The 18,414-nt window shown below is 39.7% G+C and overlaps 1 protein-coding gene across 1 annotated transcript; it reads left to right on the top strand.

Annotated features, from left to right (window-relative positions):
- Nucleotides 1-6,069: 6,069 nt before the first annotated feature.
- LOC115740063 (protein indeterminate-domain 16-like) lies at nt 6,070-8,950 on the top strand. The gene is given in 5 exon segments (XM_030673430.2): nt 6,070-6,356; nt 6,494-6,548; nt 6,682-7,047; nt 7,899-8,652; nt 8,654-8,950. Coding segments are annotated over 5 exon segments (1,338 nt in total). The 5' UTR covers nt 6,070-6,238; the 3' UTR covers nt 8,699-8,950.
- Nucleotides 8,951-18,414: the final 9,464 nt, after the last annotated feature.

Here is an 18,414-nt window from a genome sequence, read left to right on the forward strand (position 1 = left end):
TCAAGTTAAAACTTCCAAAGTAAAGGAGAAAGTCTCCGGTAGTTAATATTAGAGTAAAATGATTAGGGAAAATACCAAATAAGGGCCCGAAATGTCCTCGTTTTTTCAAATAAGTGCCTAAAGTAGCACGACAGTTTCAAATAAGAGCGTGAAGTAGTCATGGCTGTTTTGAATAAGGGCTTGACCTCGCTGATTAATCGCCTAAATATTCCAGCTTGTCAAGGTTATTTTCATCAAAATACAATTTTTACCAAATTTTTAATTAAACTATAATTAAAAATAAAATGTTAAAAGTAAAAAAAAAAAAAAAAAAGGAAATACAAGAGAGAGGACAACCCTCTCGCCCGTAGCCGCCACCCCACCGGCCATGGTTGGTAGGGTTTTAGGCACCTCAGGAAGAAGTGGCGACCCCGATGGCCATTGTTATAATTTCTTTTTTTACTTTTACTTTTTTATTTTTAAAAACAGAAAAAGGGAAAAAACTTTAAAAATAAAAAATTAAAGTTTAAAGGACGAAAATTCTCTTGACCAACCCGTGAATCGGGCCTTTTTATAGAATGATATGATCACTTCAAGTGCTTCTTTAAAACAGTGTTCACTTCAAATCTTTATTTAAGAAAATGATAGCACTTCGAATACTTTACATCAGATTTTTATTTGAAAAATAATAATATTTCAAGCCCACGTTTGAAATTTTATCAAAGATTTAGGATCTAACGCTGCTAGTCAAATTCGCAAAACCCTAGAAGGCACTTGCCTTCGAGTCACATATGTCATATCACATTTATGACATCATGGTCGAGCCTTGGTCGGTGGCTTTTGTCTAGCAAATTGCCCCAGCACAGGTAACGTGTACTTCTCTAGTTCTCAATATTCAGAATTGAAGGGTGCCGAAGGAGAAGTTCTGCCGTTTAACATGGAGGGGTAAGCTTTGAAGGGTCGCTCTGGTCGGGGCCTCCACTCGACACAAGGCATCATCAAAATCAATGGATGCCGCAGCTTCATGGGCATTTTATGTCTCATTTGCGCACATATGATCCCTTGCTCCATTCGAGTCCGAAACCACTGATGATATTTGTTGAACATATCTCACATCGCTCCATAATGAGGTTTGTATGCTTATTATATATATGCAACTTCTCTCCACTCATTAGTTAAAAAAATTTTTATTTACACATTTTAACATAATTAGAGTAGGATTCAGTCCATTTCACTCGGGCATTCACCCCCTACCCTTCCCCCAAGTTAGTTAAAATCTATGTGACACTCCCGATCTGATTTGCACATTAAGGATGGTATTTCCTATCGTCTGTGACAATTGAATTTTTATGTTCTTCATATACGTATGGCCTTTCTTTACATATCAATTTTAAGTTTTGGAGTCGTATTTTCAAGTAAACATTCGATATTGGTGGTTTTGGAACTTTAGAAAGTAGAAGGGCACGGAGTGGAACTCTTCTTATTTTTAAAAGCCGTGTCCGTGGGGAGTAGATTTTTTTTTTTTTTTCTGGTCGAAGTGGGGAGTGGACTTGGAATAAGCAAGAATACCAGTTGTCCCTTTATCCACATGGAATGCCAGAAGACTTGAACTTTTTTTTCTATCTATGTTTAAAAAAGGTGGTGGATAGTTAGACTTTATCCCAAAGTCAAGCATCATAGAAGAGCAAATGGTGACACCTTTAGATATAAAATAATAATTTACCTAGATTTGGAATCCTAAACACTTGGGGAAGATGATGGCTGGTGATGCCACCTTCACGTGCCACAGAAACCACGTCTCAATAATTTATTACTCCATCCATTCTTTCCAACTCATTACCAAAATGGAATCCTCTCTCTCTCTCTCTCACACACACACACATCAAGAATCTTAACCCCAAGAAGTACCTTCCATACTAGTGAATTCATTGGGTTGTCATTTATTGTACTTTGGAAAAATTACATAGACGATATCTAAATTTCGATTCAATATGTAATGTCGTTCTTGAATTTTTAATTTGTTCAATTTTAATACATGACCCTTTTGTATATGTTCAATATAATATATAAATCTGATAATTCATGGATTAAATTGAACCCATGTATATAAATAATCCATGGACTAGATTGAAATTTGTCCTAAAGTTCGGGGACCACGTTGAACGGTTCTTGAATCATATTGAACAAATTAAAAATTCATCAACGACGTTGTACAAAGGATCAAAATTCAGAGACTATATGTATAATTATCTCATGATGCGATTGCCAAGGTATAAAGCAACTGTTGCTCTGGTTGGGAAACTTGATACTGTGCAAATTACAAGCCCCAAACACGGAATTGTCTGTAAGGGGACAATTTTGTAATTTTCTCGTTAATAGGAGCTTGGGACCAGCGAATGAGAAAGGAGAGGGCACAAATTGGAAAATGACTGCCAACCTTCCTTTCACCCATCTTTTCATCGTTGGGTTTCCAATCCAACCCCTAAGGTACCCCAAGCCAAGTTCTCCCCTGGTGGCCTATTCCGATTGTTTCATCTCGATTCAACTGAAAGAATTTAAGAACGCAAAGCTAATGTCAAAGGAGATGGCTAAATGGATTAAGCGCTTAATTTGAATTTCCATGATTCCTGGGTTCGAATCAAGACATCTTCAAATTACAGTAATCTTCGGGGGCAATGTCCATCATCCTACGATTGGAGTTTTACAAGATAGATGGGGAAAAGGCGATTTATCCACCCCAACGTAAATTACTTGAGCCGAATTGCTCGGATACTCTTGTAAAAATAAAATACGATACTTCTCACAAATGAGAATTGCCTTTGATGCTTCCATCCATCTTTTAAAAAAGCTACTTTCGGAACATTAATAAAAAAGCATTGGTTAGCTCCATCATCAAACTCCAACAGCTACTTTGGCATCAGTCAATGAAGACAACATCATTAAAAGTTGCTCTCCCGCCTTCATTTCGAAGGAGATTAGATCAAGATGAGATAACAAAAATAAAAGTGATGTGAGGATTAGACACACAAGCATAACGAAATAAAGAGTAAAGGCGAGAAAGAGAAATCAAGACACGAGATTTATTTTGGGGTGTCCTTAAATTGGGGCTACATCTAGTAAATGATCTTACTGTAATTTGCATGGTGAATTTTGTTGGAGTTGGCAAATACTTCGGGGACCATTGTTTCTCATATTGGGCATGCCCACGTGAACTTAGGGAAACCGAAACATGAACCGACGACATAGGACCCCTACACATGGAATGCGGGGGTTCGAGGGCAGCACCCCCGAAATGGGGTTCCTGTCGCCCGATCATCGGGTGGGGGTAGGTCGGAGGACGATTGTCTTGCCTACCGGTGAGCGAGCGGGGGTTTGAGGGCGGCGCCCCCGAAACAACAATGGGTTTGGGCTTGTGTTTAAGTTGGCCCATTTGTTGTGGAATCAAAGGGGTTTGGATAGACTTAGGTTTTGGACCTATTTTTTAGGTCATATATATTGTGCTCGTATGAGAGATCAGTGTAACGAGTTGTGCAACTGTAAACCTAAATCATAATGAAGACTTTTTGCATGACATAGCCCTATTCTGGAGTGAACCTGGGTAAATCGTGCTTCATCTATTTTCTATTATCCGTGTGATTGTTATGATTCAGATTAGAATACAATCCATTAGATTTTAGGTTCCAAAAATTAGCGAACTTGTTTCGACGGGCAGGTTCCAATAAAACTTGTCTTCGCATGATTACGTAGTATTCTATGGCACCTAATGATGAGTGTATAATTTGGAACCATTAGTCCGAATTTTTATTTTCAGCGATATTTGCGATCGAGACTTTTACTTTGTTAATGTTTTATATTTATTTATATGTATAAGAATGAACGTTGTTCACTACTAACAACTAATGGTCAATGTGCAGAAGATCTTGAAGTAAGATAGTGAAATCAGGTGGAGCTGCACCCGCTGATCCTCAGGTGGACGGACTTTTGGAGGCCCTAACCCACGTAAGAACTTTATTTGAAGGACAACCTCAACAGCAAGCGGATGCTAATGCAGGAGGTGGTGAACATCGTGTACAAGGGCTTGTCGAACAATTTCTAAAGCTGAGACTACCCCATTTTTATCGGAAATGGAAATCCGGAGGAGGCAAAGAAATGGGTTGGTGGAATGGTGAAAATATTTGGCCTACTGAACTGTAATGATGTCGATAAATTGACCCTAGCCGAATACCAACTTGAAGGAAATGCGGAACATTGATGGAGAGCATCAAAGGAGACAGTATATCCAATTGGTATGACGGGTTACATGGGAAGATTTCGTTGGAGCATTCAACGATAAGTACTTTTTACTTTGTGCCCGAGATAAAAAGGTGACAGATTTTATGCAATTGACTCAGGGCAACCTGACAGTAGACCAATATGAGGCGAAGTTTGCTGAACTGTCAAGTTTTGTGCCCAGATTGATTGAGAATAGAGATGATAAGGCAAAAAGATTCTTGAATGGATTGAGGACTGACATCAGATAGCAATTGGTGCCTTTTGATATAAAGGATTATAACTTTTCGACCCAAAATAATATAAAGGATTATAATGCACTCTATAGGCTGGCTCAACTCGTAGAACAAGAGTTAATGAAAGAAAAGGAGGAGACAATGACTCATATGAAGTCGGGCCACCAAGTAATGAATGTTGGACGTGGTAAAAGGCCAATGCAATCTAAACGACCCTAGTTTGCCAATAAGAAGCATAATTTTGGGAATGATGTAAAGATAGGAAATGATCGAGGAATAGAGCAGATGCACATAAGAAGGATGTGCCTATCAGATAACAAGGGTATGCTATGGTTATGGGCAATGGGGACACATACGCATAAATTGTCCTCGAGAAAGATAGCCACAACAACCAATTCCAGCTAATGCTCCAATGCCGTAAGGAAACCTGCAAAGACCCCCAACGCAAAGAAGAGTTTATGCGGTTACTTAGAAGGAAGCAAAAGCTTCCAAAACTGTCATAGCGGATACACTCTCTTTGTGCAATCAAAAGACTTATGCTTTGTTTTATAAGGGTGCAGCCCATTCTTTTGTGTCGGCGCAGTTTGCGCAATTATATGGATTAAGGTCTAGATTACATGAGGTGCCGCTTAGCATTTCGACGCCACTAAGGACGCGGCTATATCTATTTTAATATGCTTGGATTGTAGAGTTACGATAGGAGGACGAAGTCAGTCGATAGATTTGATAGTAATGAATATGTATGACTTCGACGTCATCGTAGGGATAGACTGGCTTCATAAAGTACAAGCCAATGTGGATTGTTATAGGAAGACAATCTAGTTTAACCCATTAGAGGAACCCATGTTTGAATAAACCCTTATGTGCCATTGATTTTGGCACTCCAAGCACATCAAATGCTAAATGATAGATGTCAAGGGTACCTGTCATTGTTTCGACAAGTAAGTTTCGGGTAAAAACTATATGGAACTTGGAACTGCTCGCCTCCATCGCTATCCCCTGAGACCCTCGCTGAAGCAGCTCTCGGATCCTCGAGGAGCGGGACCTCGTGACTTTCTGTTAATGGGGAGTATGAACCATGCTCATAACAAGTGAGGGAAAAACAAAATAACGAGAGGAGATGTCACGTGAGGAGGGGGCGAGGTCACGTGGGGCGGAGGCCCGGCCCGCATTCATTCATGCAAAACGTATTACAGTGCCATGATGAACAATGACTGTTTGTTTCTTGTGGGGAGGATGTTTTCTCGTTTCTGTCCAAATGCTTGTGTTGTGTGTGCGTGTGTGGCTCGAAGTTTGAAGCAACGCGATTGGTTCAGAGTCACTTCTCTCTCTATTCTCTCTCTCATCTGAACAGAAGCTTGAATAGCAAGTGTTTGGCTCCTCAACCTTCACCTGCTGAGCTGACTACTGTGGGTGGGGGGTCAATTGAAAAGGAAGGGCCAAAAAAAAAACCCCACAAAGCCAAGGAAAGCTCTCAGAAAGAAAAAGGCTCAAAAGAAAGCTGGTTTCAGAAAGCAAAGAGCTTTTCTCTCTTCACGTCCCCTCTCCTCTCTCTCTCTCTCTCTCTCTCTCTCTCTCTCTCTCTCTCTCTCTCTTTCTGCCCATTATCAGGCTTTGTGCTTCAGTAAAGCTGAGTTGAACCCACTGTTCACCATAGCTCCACCACCACCACAAGAGCTCTGTGCAGGCGTGGGGAAGTCCATAGATTTTTTCTACAAGCACATAAATATTAGCCGAGACCCTCCACTCCACATATGTTCCATAACCCTCCGCCTAACTCTCCTCCTTCCAACGCGGCTTCTGCCATCAACCCCACAGAGATCAATGCCTTCTCCAACAGCAAAAGGAGGAGAAGACCTGCAGGCACTCCAGGTAAAAAGGAGAAGACGGCAGTGAGGAAAGAAAGATCGATCCGAATTCACCGCAAAAGCTCTCTCTGTCTCTCTCACGTAATTCCACAGATTGATCTAAGCCTGATCAAGAACTTGCCCTTTTTCTTTTCCCTGCAGATCCGGATGCAGAAGTGGTTTCGCTGTCGCCGAAGACCCTCCTTGAGTCGGACAGGTTCAGATGTTGAATTATGTCCCTCGCCGCTCTCGGTTAGGCTCGCGGGTTATCTGTGTATACCCGTGTGTCCACCGCCTGTGCATGATAGCTTAAGGTGTTTTCTTATTTATTTATTTATTTATTTTTGCAGGTACGTGTGCGAGATCTGCAATCAAGGGTTCCAGAGGGATCAGAACTTGCAGATGCACCGGAGGCGGCACAAGGTGCCGTGGAAGCTGTTGAAGCGGGACCGCGGGGGGGCCGCCGATCAGGACCAGGCACGGCGGAAGCGGGTCTACGTGTGCCCCGAGCCGAGCTGCCTCCACCATGACCCGTGCCACGCACTCGGCGACCTCGTCGGGATCAAGAAGCACTTCCGCCGGAAGCACAGCAGCCACAAGCAGTGGGTTTGTGAGCGGTGCTCCAAGGGCTACGCCGTCCAGTCCGACTACAAGGCCCACCTCAAGACCTGCGGCACCCGGGGACATTCTTGTGACTGCGGCCGCGTCTTCTCCAGGTATAATTGATCTTCCATTTGCTCTTGATCCGAATTCTTGCCGTTCTTCTTGTTTTCTTTCCTGGTTTGAAGAAGCTATGACTGTAGTCAATACGCGAATGTACTTTTCGACGATTTGTAACAGCTTAAGCTTTAAGACAAAAAGGCTGCGCTCCGAGCAATTTTGCATGATGTTGGGTGGGGTTTATTTTTGATAAAACCCTAGGGTTATGTTCAAGAAGAGGAGGCAAGCATGTTTGGAAGCAATTTGGATAACCCTTTTGTTTTGTTTTGTTTTTTTTTCCCCCTTCGAGCTTTGGCCTATATAAAATATTTGAACTTGCTGGGTTGCCTTCTGAAATTATCATCATTGTACATTGCTTTTCCTTTTTGTTCAGACAGCAAGAGTTTATTATTAGTCATTCCGAATCCAAGAATGATTTCCCAGGTACGGTTTTGCTAGGCCAGCCTCATGTTCCTACTTCTTATTTTTACTTTTATAACAATCCTTAGCCTGCCATTTGACTCATAATGAGCACTGCATCACTTTTTCCAATGGCATTTCTTTTTGGTGTTGATGACACAGCCTACTCCTGTGCGGAATTGTTTTGGAAAAATAAGCCAAATCTCCAATTCAAGTATCAGTCATTAACAAAGGCGCTCCCCGTCTTGTTTCTGTTGTTTATTCCTCCTATAAATGTTGCAAACCTAGTCATCTGCGCATTTTTTTTATTTGCCTGTCTCTTGTTAACCCTGCATGAACAGGTCTTCACTGTCGTTTCTTGACATGGTTTGCTACAGACATCCGGACAAAGCCAAAGCCAATATCTTAATTCAGTCTTGTGATCTACCTTTTGTTTTGGTCCTTCCAGGGTTGAGAGTTTCATAGAACACCAAGACACGTGCACCGTCCGCCGAGCTCAGCCGCCGGAGATGCAGGCAGCCCAGCCGGCCTGCTTGTCCCAAACCGCTTCGAGCACTAGCCCTTCAAGCGAACCCAATTTCGGCGTACTGCCCTCGTCGTTTCCCGGATTCCGAATGCCAAAACCAGCGGAGACCATCCTCCTCAACTCAGACATGTGCAATCCCTCAACCTCTTCTACCCACCACAACCTTGAGCTTCAGCTATTGCCGTTGTCGAGCCCGTGCGCGAAGGGGAACTCGAAGGAAAAGTTAGCAGACAACTTGAAGCTTTCGATTGGTTCGTCATCCACCGATGCAAACAAGGACGGATTAGCCACCACCAAGAGCTCTACAGTTTGGGAGCGTTATTTCAGGCGCGAACCCGAGATGTTGGAGGCAGCGAGCATAAGGGAGCTTGCGAGCGAGCAAATGAAGCTGGCAGTGACCGAGAGGGCTTTCGCCGAGGAGGCGAGGCAGCAGGCGAAGAGGCAGGTCGAGATAGCAGAGCTCGAGCTGGCCAACGCCAAGAAGATGAGACTGCAAGCTCAGATCGCGCTCGAACGAGCTCAGGTGTTGAGAGAAGAAGCCACGAAGAAGATAAGCTCCACCATCATGCAGATCACTTGCCCGGCTTGCAAACAACAGTTCCAGACAACGTCTGTCGTCGCGGCAGCATGCGACGAGACCTCTCTCGCCATAAGCTACGTGTCTTCAGCTAACACGGAAGGAGAGGGAGAGTGATTATTGTGTTAAAGAGGTTGAACAATAATTTAGATTTTCCTTTGAGCTCAAAGTTAGAATGGTTTTATTAAGTTTATTCTGGTTGAGAAGTCCCTCCTTATTTGTGCCTTCTCTCTCCTTTCCCCCATCTAATTCATCACTCGTCCTCAATTAATTTTCTGTAAAGCAGGGCCTGACAAATGCTTTAGTGTCTCTGCTGCTTTTGATGGTTTCCTTCTTTGAGTTATGCGAGATACAGACTAATGTACAAGATTGATGTTCTAATTGGCCTCTACTAAAAGTGCGTACTTCGACAAGTTGGGATGCTACGACTAATGTCGAAGTAGAAAGAAATTGCAGAAGTACAGTCCGAACGTAAAGGACGTACGTGGTTCGGTGGCATTTCTTATGCCACAGGGAGAAATCGACTTCAGTATAACTGGCAAATTAGATATTACAACCGCCCAATCACACACACACACACACACACACACACAAGTGCCTCCCGATTCTAACTTAACTCTGAACTCACAAGATTTAATCATAAAAAAAAAAAACTCTCCGCTCTCTTTGATTAGCATCTCTCGATACTCTCTACGTCTCTCGTAAATTTTTACAAACATTAAGTACACTCATTATGCAACCAATACCAATTAGAAAAAAGTCTTGGGTAAGATTAATTTCCCTTTTTGCATCATCCACTCCCATGTTGGCAAGTGCGTAACTTGGATTTTCTTAATAGGGTCCCGGAACTTTCCTCCCTCTCCCTTAGGGTTTCATCTCTTTCACAAGCCGCCATCTAGTCCTTCTAAAACCACATCCCAGAGGGAGCCTCTCCCTCTCCCTCTCCCTTTCCCTCTCTGTCTCTCTATCTATCTATCTCTTCATCTTCAAGACTTCTTCGTTGATTTTGCGGACGACACAATCGACCTCCTCTATGAAAGTAGAGAGTTTTGCTCTGTGAGCTTTGAAGATTGAAGCACGAGCGCTTCAAAAGAATATGCTCTCTTCGAATCTGATCGCTCACTCTGGCTTTTAGTGCCTACTCCAGTTAATCGAGCACCCCGCGAGTCTCCAAGGCTCCTCTACCGTTACCTTCAACAATAGGCTTATCTGATTGTAACTTTGTCATCAATTGATATCTCTTTTGCCACTCTTCTCTCCCGATCTAGAGTTAGATCAATATAGATCTGGTTATTACAATACATGTTTTGTGCTCTTTCAACCTACTGATGTTGTTGTTGTTGTCTCTATACGGTGATGGTGCGGGGGACGCCGAACCTAGACTCATAGCCTTTTACTGAAGAGGGAAATCTCAGCCCGTACTCATCACTAATGATGATGCGAGATTTGGTGATCGACCATCAATTTTGTTATGATACTATGAATATTTGTCATTGTGGAATGAGCGAGCATGCTATACCATGTTGATTTATTTTTCAGATTTACTTGTTTATCAGATTTACATTTTCGTCTTGAAATTATGTACCTCTTCTTTCATGTGAAATGAAAATTTTCCTTCGACCATAAAAAAAAAAAAAAAATAGGGCCTGGGTTTTCTTTCAATCAAATTATGGATTGGAATTCAAATCAACCATGCTTAACTTCCAGCCATAATCAACAAATCTCCACCTTGGCGAGTCTAACTTCATCTACATTGATGTGTGATTCAGCACCTAAACACCATAACCTCTAACCTTTCAATCCTCGTGCACGGCCAAGGAGTATCCACGTTTTCACCCTCGATTCTACCTTATCATTAGAGGTGGCAAAATGAATCTAGAATCTATAGTTTAAATCGTATTTAATGGTGTGTGTCTCAAAAGGGTTGCCTTATGTTTTAAAAAAAAAAGAAGCTTAAATGGATTATAAATGGATTAGTTATGTAATAAACTTAAGTGAGTCATAAATAAGTTATTTTTGAATTCTTTTAATTTTCTTATTTTTTTTATAATTTTTTAAAAACATTTCTACGAAATCCATAAAGGGCCTCCGGTCGCCGTCGGTTGCCGGACACCGGTCCCACATCACTGTTGCTGTTCGCCGCCATTCGCCAGTAGTTCTTGCTCGCATCCGTTCACCGATCACCATCACCGTCGGCTGCCAATCTTTGCTAATCGTAGGTGGTCGTCGCCCAACGTCAAATGTAAAGGAAAGAAAAAGAAAGTATAAACTATAAGATATACAAAACAATTTTTTTTTTTCATAAAAATGTATTTTAGCAATATATACTCTTTAAAAAATTTATAAGAAACAAGTTTTTATAAACTGGATTCAATATTGAAATGTTTTAGCTATCTTGGTCGGGTTAGGTATGAATTAGGTTGGATATAAGTCGCTAGATTTGTATTGCATGAAAATAGATCAATATGAGTATCGGCCTAACCCACCTATTTGATTGCTCTATTTATCATCCATGAATGAGCATATGTAAGGCATCTAAAGATTTGTAGGCTTCGGCAATTAGCAAGTTGACTAATCTCCACTTCCTTTGGAATCTAAACTTAATAAAACATGTTGGAGATCTATCAATCCAGTGACATTCCACATTCACATCCTCATTCGAGAACTCTCGTGACAAACTAACGTTCAAGAGAAAACTCGGTGTTCTCTCAAGTAAAATTATATCTCCTTCTAGATCACAAGGGTACCTCTGATGGCCTTCAGACATCTATACTTTGAAATATATCGACAACCCATAAGTTTAAATGCCAAGAAAAATTTGACTCTTCCTCAACTCCAGAGCAAGTTGAACATCTCGCGATGTTTCAATGATCCCACATGCATCCTATTGGTAACCTGGGCTATGATACCAAGATATACAAGTTATTATACGGATGTTGCCTTGACGAAATGTCCGACGCTGATGAGTTCTCTATCAATGATGAATAAGGCATTGGGCGTAGCGATGTTTATAAGCTGGAAGTATCCGAGTAGAAGGTCAACAAGCCTAGAACGAGAAGTTTGGTAAAGCTTAGAGGGACCTTAGATAGGTGAACAGTGAGGTAAAGCCACGATTCCTAGTATGCTTGGAGATACCAGAAGATGAAAACTCAAGTGGAGTTCTGGATATTGCATCTAAAGTTAGTATGTACTCGGACATTGACTCGGATGTTGACGCAAGACCGGCTTAGACTTTGAGGAGCTTAGAGGTTGACGAGCTCAAACTCCGAGGAGAGTTCAGAAGCAACGTTCGGATTTAGACGTGAATCATTTCTGCGGCAGCTAGCGATGTGGCTTAGATTTCTTTCTTATAATAGACAAGCTGTTTTCCATAAATGGAGAACTCTACTTATGGAAACCTATATTCAAATTGTATGGCCGACTAAATCCATGGAGATTCTGATTTCAATCTCAATAGCTACTAAATCTTCTTTATACAATCTCATCTAACGGATTGATTGGAGAGTGGTCCTCTAAAGACCTTGCAATGTCTAATTTGAAGGTGGAGGAGTATAAAATAAGACCAAAGTGCTGAAGAGCAAAGTGAGATCAAGAGTAAAAAATTCCAAAGTTCAAAGGAGCTTCAATTCTATACACTTTTCTCCCATGAGCATTCAATTGTAAATTCCTAAGAGGTAGTATTCAGCTTGTGTTTAGGTGTGAGATAGAGTCATATCTGCTTGAGTATTAGCAGCACCTACTTCGAGAAGAAGTGTTTGGGTATAAGCAACACTTGCTATCGTAACCTCTAATCGATAGATTAGTGAAATCTAGCCAATAGGCTATTCGCGTGGGAATTGGACGTAGGCTTGATCAAAGCCCACTATAAATTTCGTGTTCGATCTCTCTATCCCTTAAACTCTTATTGATATTCTTGATAGTAGAATTGTACACGATCATATTCTAAAGTCATCTCGGATCTTATTTGTGATCAAATTCTGTTCTAAGTCGTGAACTCGTTTGTTTTAAATTCCACATTATTTTCATGACTTCTTTGAAATCACCTATTTATCCCCTCTTGATGATAATACTAGCCCCAACACATCCTCCCTATACTAAGCCAATGGCAAGCACCTTGAACTTAGTGTTGTTCCCCACAAACACCGACCACGCTTAAACAATCGTCCCTATGCAATGTCATGTGATACAAGCATCCAAAATCAATGATCCACTCGTCTTTAGTCGAATGGGTAGATATACACACATTAAGATAGAAATTTTTCTATATTTTCATTAAGCTTGGGTGGGTACTTATATACCTAATAGTACGTTCTAGAAGACTTGATTTGCAAGATAAGAAATACATAAAATAAAAACCTTTCTAACTTCCAAAGAGATGGTTCCAAAATCAATAGTCCTACATTTGGTTAAGACACCCCACAAGAGGAAGAGAGGAAAATTACCAAAAAAGTCCTACCTATTGCAATTGTGTTAATTCGGCCCTAAAACCTTTTTTTTTTTTTTGTTGATTTAGTATTAAAATTTTTGCAATTGTGCCAATTCGGTTCATCCGGCGAATTTTGGCTGGCTGGCTAGCATTGAGATGAACACTGGCTAGCTAACCGACAACCTAATACTTTAATAATTTTTTTAATTTTTTTCTTTCTTTTTTCCCTTCCCCTTCCCCTCCCCCTTGCTTGTTCTACCTCCTACAATCAATGTAGGAAGATTAAGATCAATAGCTCCACTTTGCAAAGCACAACAATTACAAGGGGTTGGGCAAGAAAAGGCAACAACCGAAGTCTTTTCATTCGCTCTCTTGCCCCGATGGAGCCTCGTTCCGCATGCAATTCCGCAGGGACAATGGGCACTTGGTCCTCGAGGCTATCTTGGCTCCTACAGAGAAGAAATTTTGAATGCAATGCTAGGATCTTGAAACATGGAATCACTCTCATTTTGGTCTTCGTCCAAAGATCACCCATCTCATATGCCAAGTACAACGAGAACCTATTAGATCCCGTCCGGGAGCCAAGGGTTCTCGTGCGGATCTCAAGGCTCTTCTTAAGGTGCTCTTAGACCGCTTTACCAGGGGGTGAGTGAACATAAGGCGGTGGGACCTGTACGAACGGCTCTTTGCTCTTTTGGGACATGATCAAGCTCTAGAGATAGAAGTGGCTCAACTTATCCGGATCCCAACTCTCTTCTAGCTTGACTTATCCAGATCTCTTGTTAAAGAAAGAACCAAACTTGCCTCTCTCTAGTTGTCTTTCTTTGCTCAGCAGTTGCTCGCTTCTCTCGTACATCTTTTGGTGGCCTCTCTCTTCGCTCGGAACCCAATCGCTCACCTCTCTCTTCGCTTAGTACCCAATTGCTCATCTCACCTGGAATCGAGTTTCTAGTGCTTTTTCTAGTTCTGATTTTTTTTCTCAAGTTGCTTAGATGTTGTGCTTGATTGAGGATATTACTGCTCGAGTAATGGATTTTTGGATGAATTTCCTTGTGCGTATCATATAAAAGTTGGGAATTATTATATGGGAAAGGGATGAGTCTTAATTTCTTTAATTACTGGGCAAATATAAGTAAGTAAAGTTATCAAGTAGTGCTAGTGAAGTTGTGACATAAATATCTTTGAAGAAACCTTTATTAAGAGTGTTGAGTGAAGTAAGTGATCGAAAAATAAAATAGAATGTTTAGGGATAGAGTTATTACTTAAAGTATCACATGGAATCTTGCACAAGTTTTATGCAATAATGATAATATTAAAGCTACGGATGATGATACTGGTGATGGTACAGTATCTATTGATGATAATTTAAAGTGTAATGTAGGTGAAAAGATTGTTCAACCAAATCAAAGTTTCGCAAGGCAAGTTCAAGGAAAGAAAGGAGAAACTTGACTGAATCTGCTAAGTTAGCATCGCAAATTGGCAAACTTTTTTCAGCTATTGAAAGTAGGAGAAATGGAACATCTTTTGTAAGGGAGTTTGATCCTTACAAGGAAATTATGCAAACATTAAAACCCATACATGATATTAAGCACGATCGTAAGTCAAACTTTTTTGCACTCTCATAGTTTGCTAAAAAGAAAGACAACATGCAAATCTTCTTATACTTGGATGGAGATGAAGAAAATGTCCAATTGCTCAAGTTTAAATTGGAAGAGCATAATAATCATCATTAGAATGTTAGCTTCTTATTCGAACTATTTCGTATGCTGCATTGTTGCAATGTGAGGCATATTTCTAGTTGGTGATTTGCACTGTATTTGCACTACTTGTTAACTCTATTTCTATTAATGTTCTAATGTGAGACATGTTTCCAGTTAGTGTTCTTTTGATTGGATGAAGTTTGCATGTGTGTGTGTGTGTGTGTGTGTGTGTGTGTGTGTGTGTGTGTGTGTGTTATGGATGAGAATTGTTCTAGCAATGGATGATCTAAATTATTCACTTTTTTTCTTACTCAAGTCTTGTTGCTTTGCTTCTATAGATAAGGCGGAGCGTCCTTGGCTGAGTCACGGATGATTCTCCCGAAAGGGAAAATCATGAAAAAGAGGAAGAGAAATATTGGCAACTTGTGGGAGTTACTCAATCTGCAATGGCTTATAGGCATTATGCCATCACAATTAACCTTGTATGACATCATCATATACGAGAAGTATGTATTTAGGAGAGTTAGTAGACGAAGATGATAATTTGATAAGGTGCTATAGGAATAGCCTATGGTCTTGAAGGAACTAGGAATATTAGTATTATAGAAATGGTTCATATGTTTCTTCACAATTTAGGACATGGTTTAGGTAACAGGTTAGCACAAGAGCACTTGGGAAAGCCATAAGTTGGTAATTTAGCTTAGTTTTATATAAAGTATGTGAAATGGGAAAAGATTTGATCCCACCAACTAATCAATAATTTGAAATTTTTTTGGAAAATATTAGATATAATAGAAGATTTTATCCATGTTTTAAGGTATGTATTGATTATTACAATAAAGGGAAAAAGTAAATATACATTTCGATTATTCACTAACATTTGCATTTTCTTGTTAGGATCACAATGGAGCTATTGATGGTGTTGAGGCTAATAATTAACCTAAAAGGAGGGGTTGAATAGGTCGAGTGGTGACTTATAAAAAAATTTGCGCAGTAATAAACAATCATTAGTGAAGATGGTTACGTGCAACAAATCAATATGCGTGATGATGATAAGTAAATCAGATAATAATAGAGCAAATCACACATAGATGTATAGCGGTTCGACTTATAAGTAAGGTTACGTCAACTCTCAAAATAACAGCCTTAACAATGGCTGGATTCCACTAGTAATTAGTACTCAAGATTACAATTGGCAAGCTCATTCCTATATCATGATAGATAACACTATCGGGACCCGAGCACTGCTCTTATACTTATATGAATACTTAGGCTATGACGGTGAACATAGACAAATATAGAGAATGAGTAATGACGCTGGTTTCACAAGGAACTATAGAGTGTTTGTAAGGTTCTAAGTATTCAGAGTGTTTCTCTCGTTGGTTCACCTCTCTCCACGTCCCCCCATCTGCACTTTGGCATTCCTTCTCTTTATCTAGACTCTTAACTTCATAATAGCTATTGGATGTCTTCAAAGATGCATAGCTGGCCATCAAGGACGTATAGTTGGACAGCGAGCACATTGGACATCCTTATCCGCGTGGGAGACCAAATAGTACTAATCAAGGCTAAAGACAAAAAGTACTGGTCTTAGTTCGAGACAAAAGATACATCCCAGGTCGGGATGTTAGGTAGTAAGACTTTAGTCTTTGTCAAAAGATAAATTAATACAGCTCCTATCACGTGCAGAGAATGATCTTGTAAGGGGTACTATTCACCCATACTTTGTAAAGTGTCGGCTTTCAACATTCCTTCTACAAGTTTGTCTATGGAATCCAGAGCATCAAACAGCTCTGAAGTATCAACGGTCATACTAGTCATCGACTATCACATCATTGTTACACCGATCTTTTTACTCTAAACCAACAAGTACATGCACAATTATCAATGCTACTTGAGAGTAACTTGGCCAACAATCTCTAATGATGATATCCACCCAAAGACATATTCAGATAGCTACAACGATATTACTCTCTTTCATCAGTACCAAAGACTTCCAAGAACACCATATGGACTGGTCCTTCCAAGCTGCCATGATATATCCTCTTGGCACTTGTTCACTCATCTGTCACAACATGGTTTCTTATCTTTGCTAACGGTGTAGAATCGTTAATAATGATAACTAAATTCACCATCTGCACTCATTATTATAAACATTAGAATTCGAGATGGTGTTGTAGTCATCAAAATACCATAGGGATGTTTTCCAAGAGATAGCACACAAATCACATTGGTAGTACCTCCGTACGTAATATTCGTTTTATTGGTCGAATAGGAACATTGAATCAAAATGAATTAGCGGTGTGTAATTTTAACATGGAATTTATTTATGTTTAGGCTGGTTGGAAGGGATAAGCTCATGATACCCGTATCTTCTATGAAGCCCTTAAGAGATGTGATGTACAATTTCCTCGTATTTTGCTAGTTCATTGATTAATGGCTTTTGTACATTAATATGTATCAATATGGTATATTTTGATTAAATCAATATTATATTTGTGTAGGTAAATATTATTTAATAGATGCCCAATATCCAAATCCAACAGGTTATTTAGGGTCATACAAAGAAGTTGTATATCATTTGCTAGAGTTTCGATAAGATCGTACACCTACAGGTTGTTGGGAAAAAATTCAACCATACTCATTCCTCACAACAGTCAAAAATTGAGAGAGCCTTTGGCATATTGAAAAATAAGTAGAAGATTATAAAGCATATCCAATTTATCCATTTGAAAAATAAGTGAAAATTGTGATAGCAGCAATGACTTTTCACAATTATATACGAAGAAGGCCATCAATGATATAGATTTTGCTAGAGCATATTTGAATCCTAATTTATATACAATTGGCCTTAATGATGTAAATGAGGGGACTAATTCTTCAAATGATAATTTATCTTCTAACATGACACGTCTACGTAATCCAAAAGTCACGAGTTTAGCAAATAATTAAGGATGCTTGAATTTTTTAATGATAACATATTTCTTTTATTATAATGAAATTACATTTTTAATGGAAAAATAGTCCAGTTTGATGTGATTTGTTTTAACTAAAAAAGCTTAAGTTACTCTCATTATATTTTTTTGTACTTGAGAGTTTCCTATCTCATACGGCTCATCATTCAATTCTTGTGGTGTCCTTTTTTTTACTCAATGAAGAGTTGTAAGATGCTTTTGCGAAGGATGAATTGCTCGAAAAATTAAAAATTAAAATGTTTAAAGTGATCACACCAAAGGACTTTTCAAATCCGTTTCAATCAAACAATATTTCTCTCAAAGTTGCTTCATAGTGCACTTCCAATTACAATTTATCAAACAGTATTTGCTTTTCATTAAAACCCTTCCGGTGAATGTCTTTTGTGTTTCCCTAAAAGCTTTCGGTAAAAGCTGAACCAAACTGGGCCATTGTTTTCTAGAGCTCCAAGAGATCAAGGTAGGACCAAGAAGCATAGCATACCATTTAGTTGACTTCTTGTCGTCAGAGCTATCTATTGGAAAATACAATGAACGAATAGGAAGTAATTTAATCATACTTTGAGACGTGAATTCACTTTCTTTTGTTGTGGCTAGTGTCATCACCTAGAGGGGGATAAATAGATTATTTTAAGGATTTTCAAAAAATTGATGCGAAATGTAGACGAGTATGCTCGGGGCTTCGTTCAGCTGATGAAAAAGCTAGTAAGTTTAGAGATATTCTCAAATGCAGCATTTTGCATAATTTAACTATCACATTAAG

This window comes from Rhodamnia argentea, chromosome 5 (genome assembly GCF_020921035.1).
Source record: "Rhodamnia argentea isolate NSW1041297 chromosome 5, ASM2092103v1, whole genome shotgun sequence".
In the NCBI taxonomy this organism is placed as follows: domain Eukaryota; kingdom Viridiplantae; phylum Streptophyta; class Magnoliopsida; order Myrtales; family Myrtaceae; genus Rhodamnia; species Rhodamnia argentea.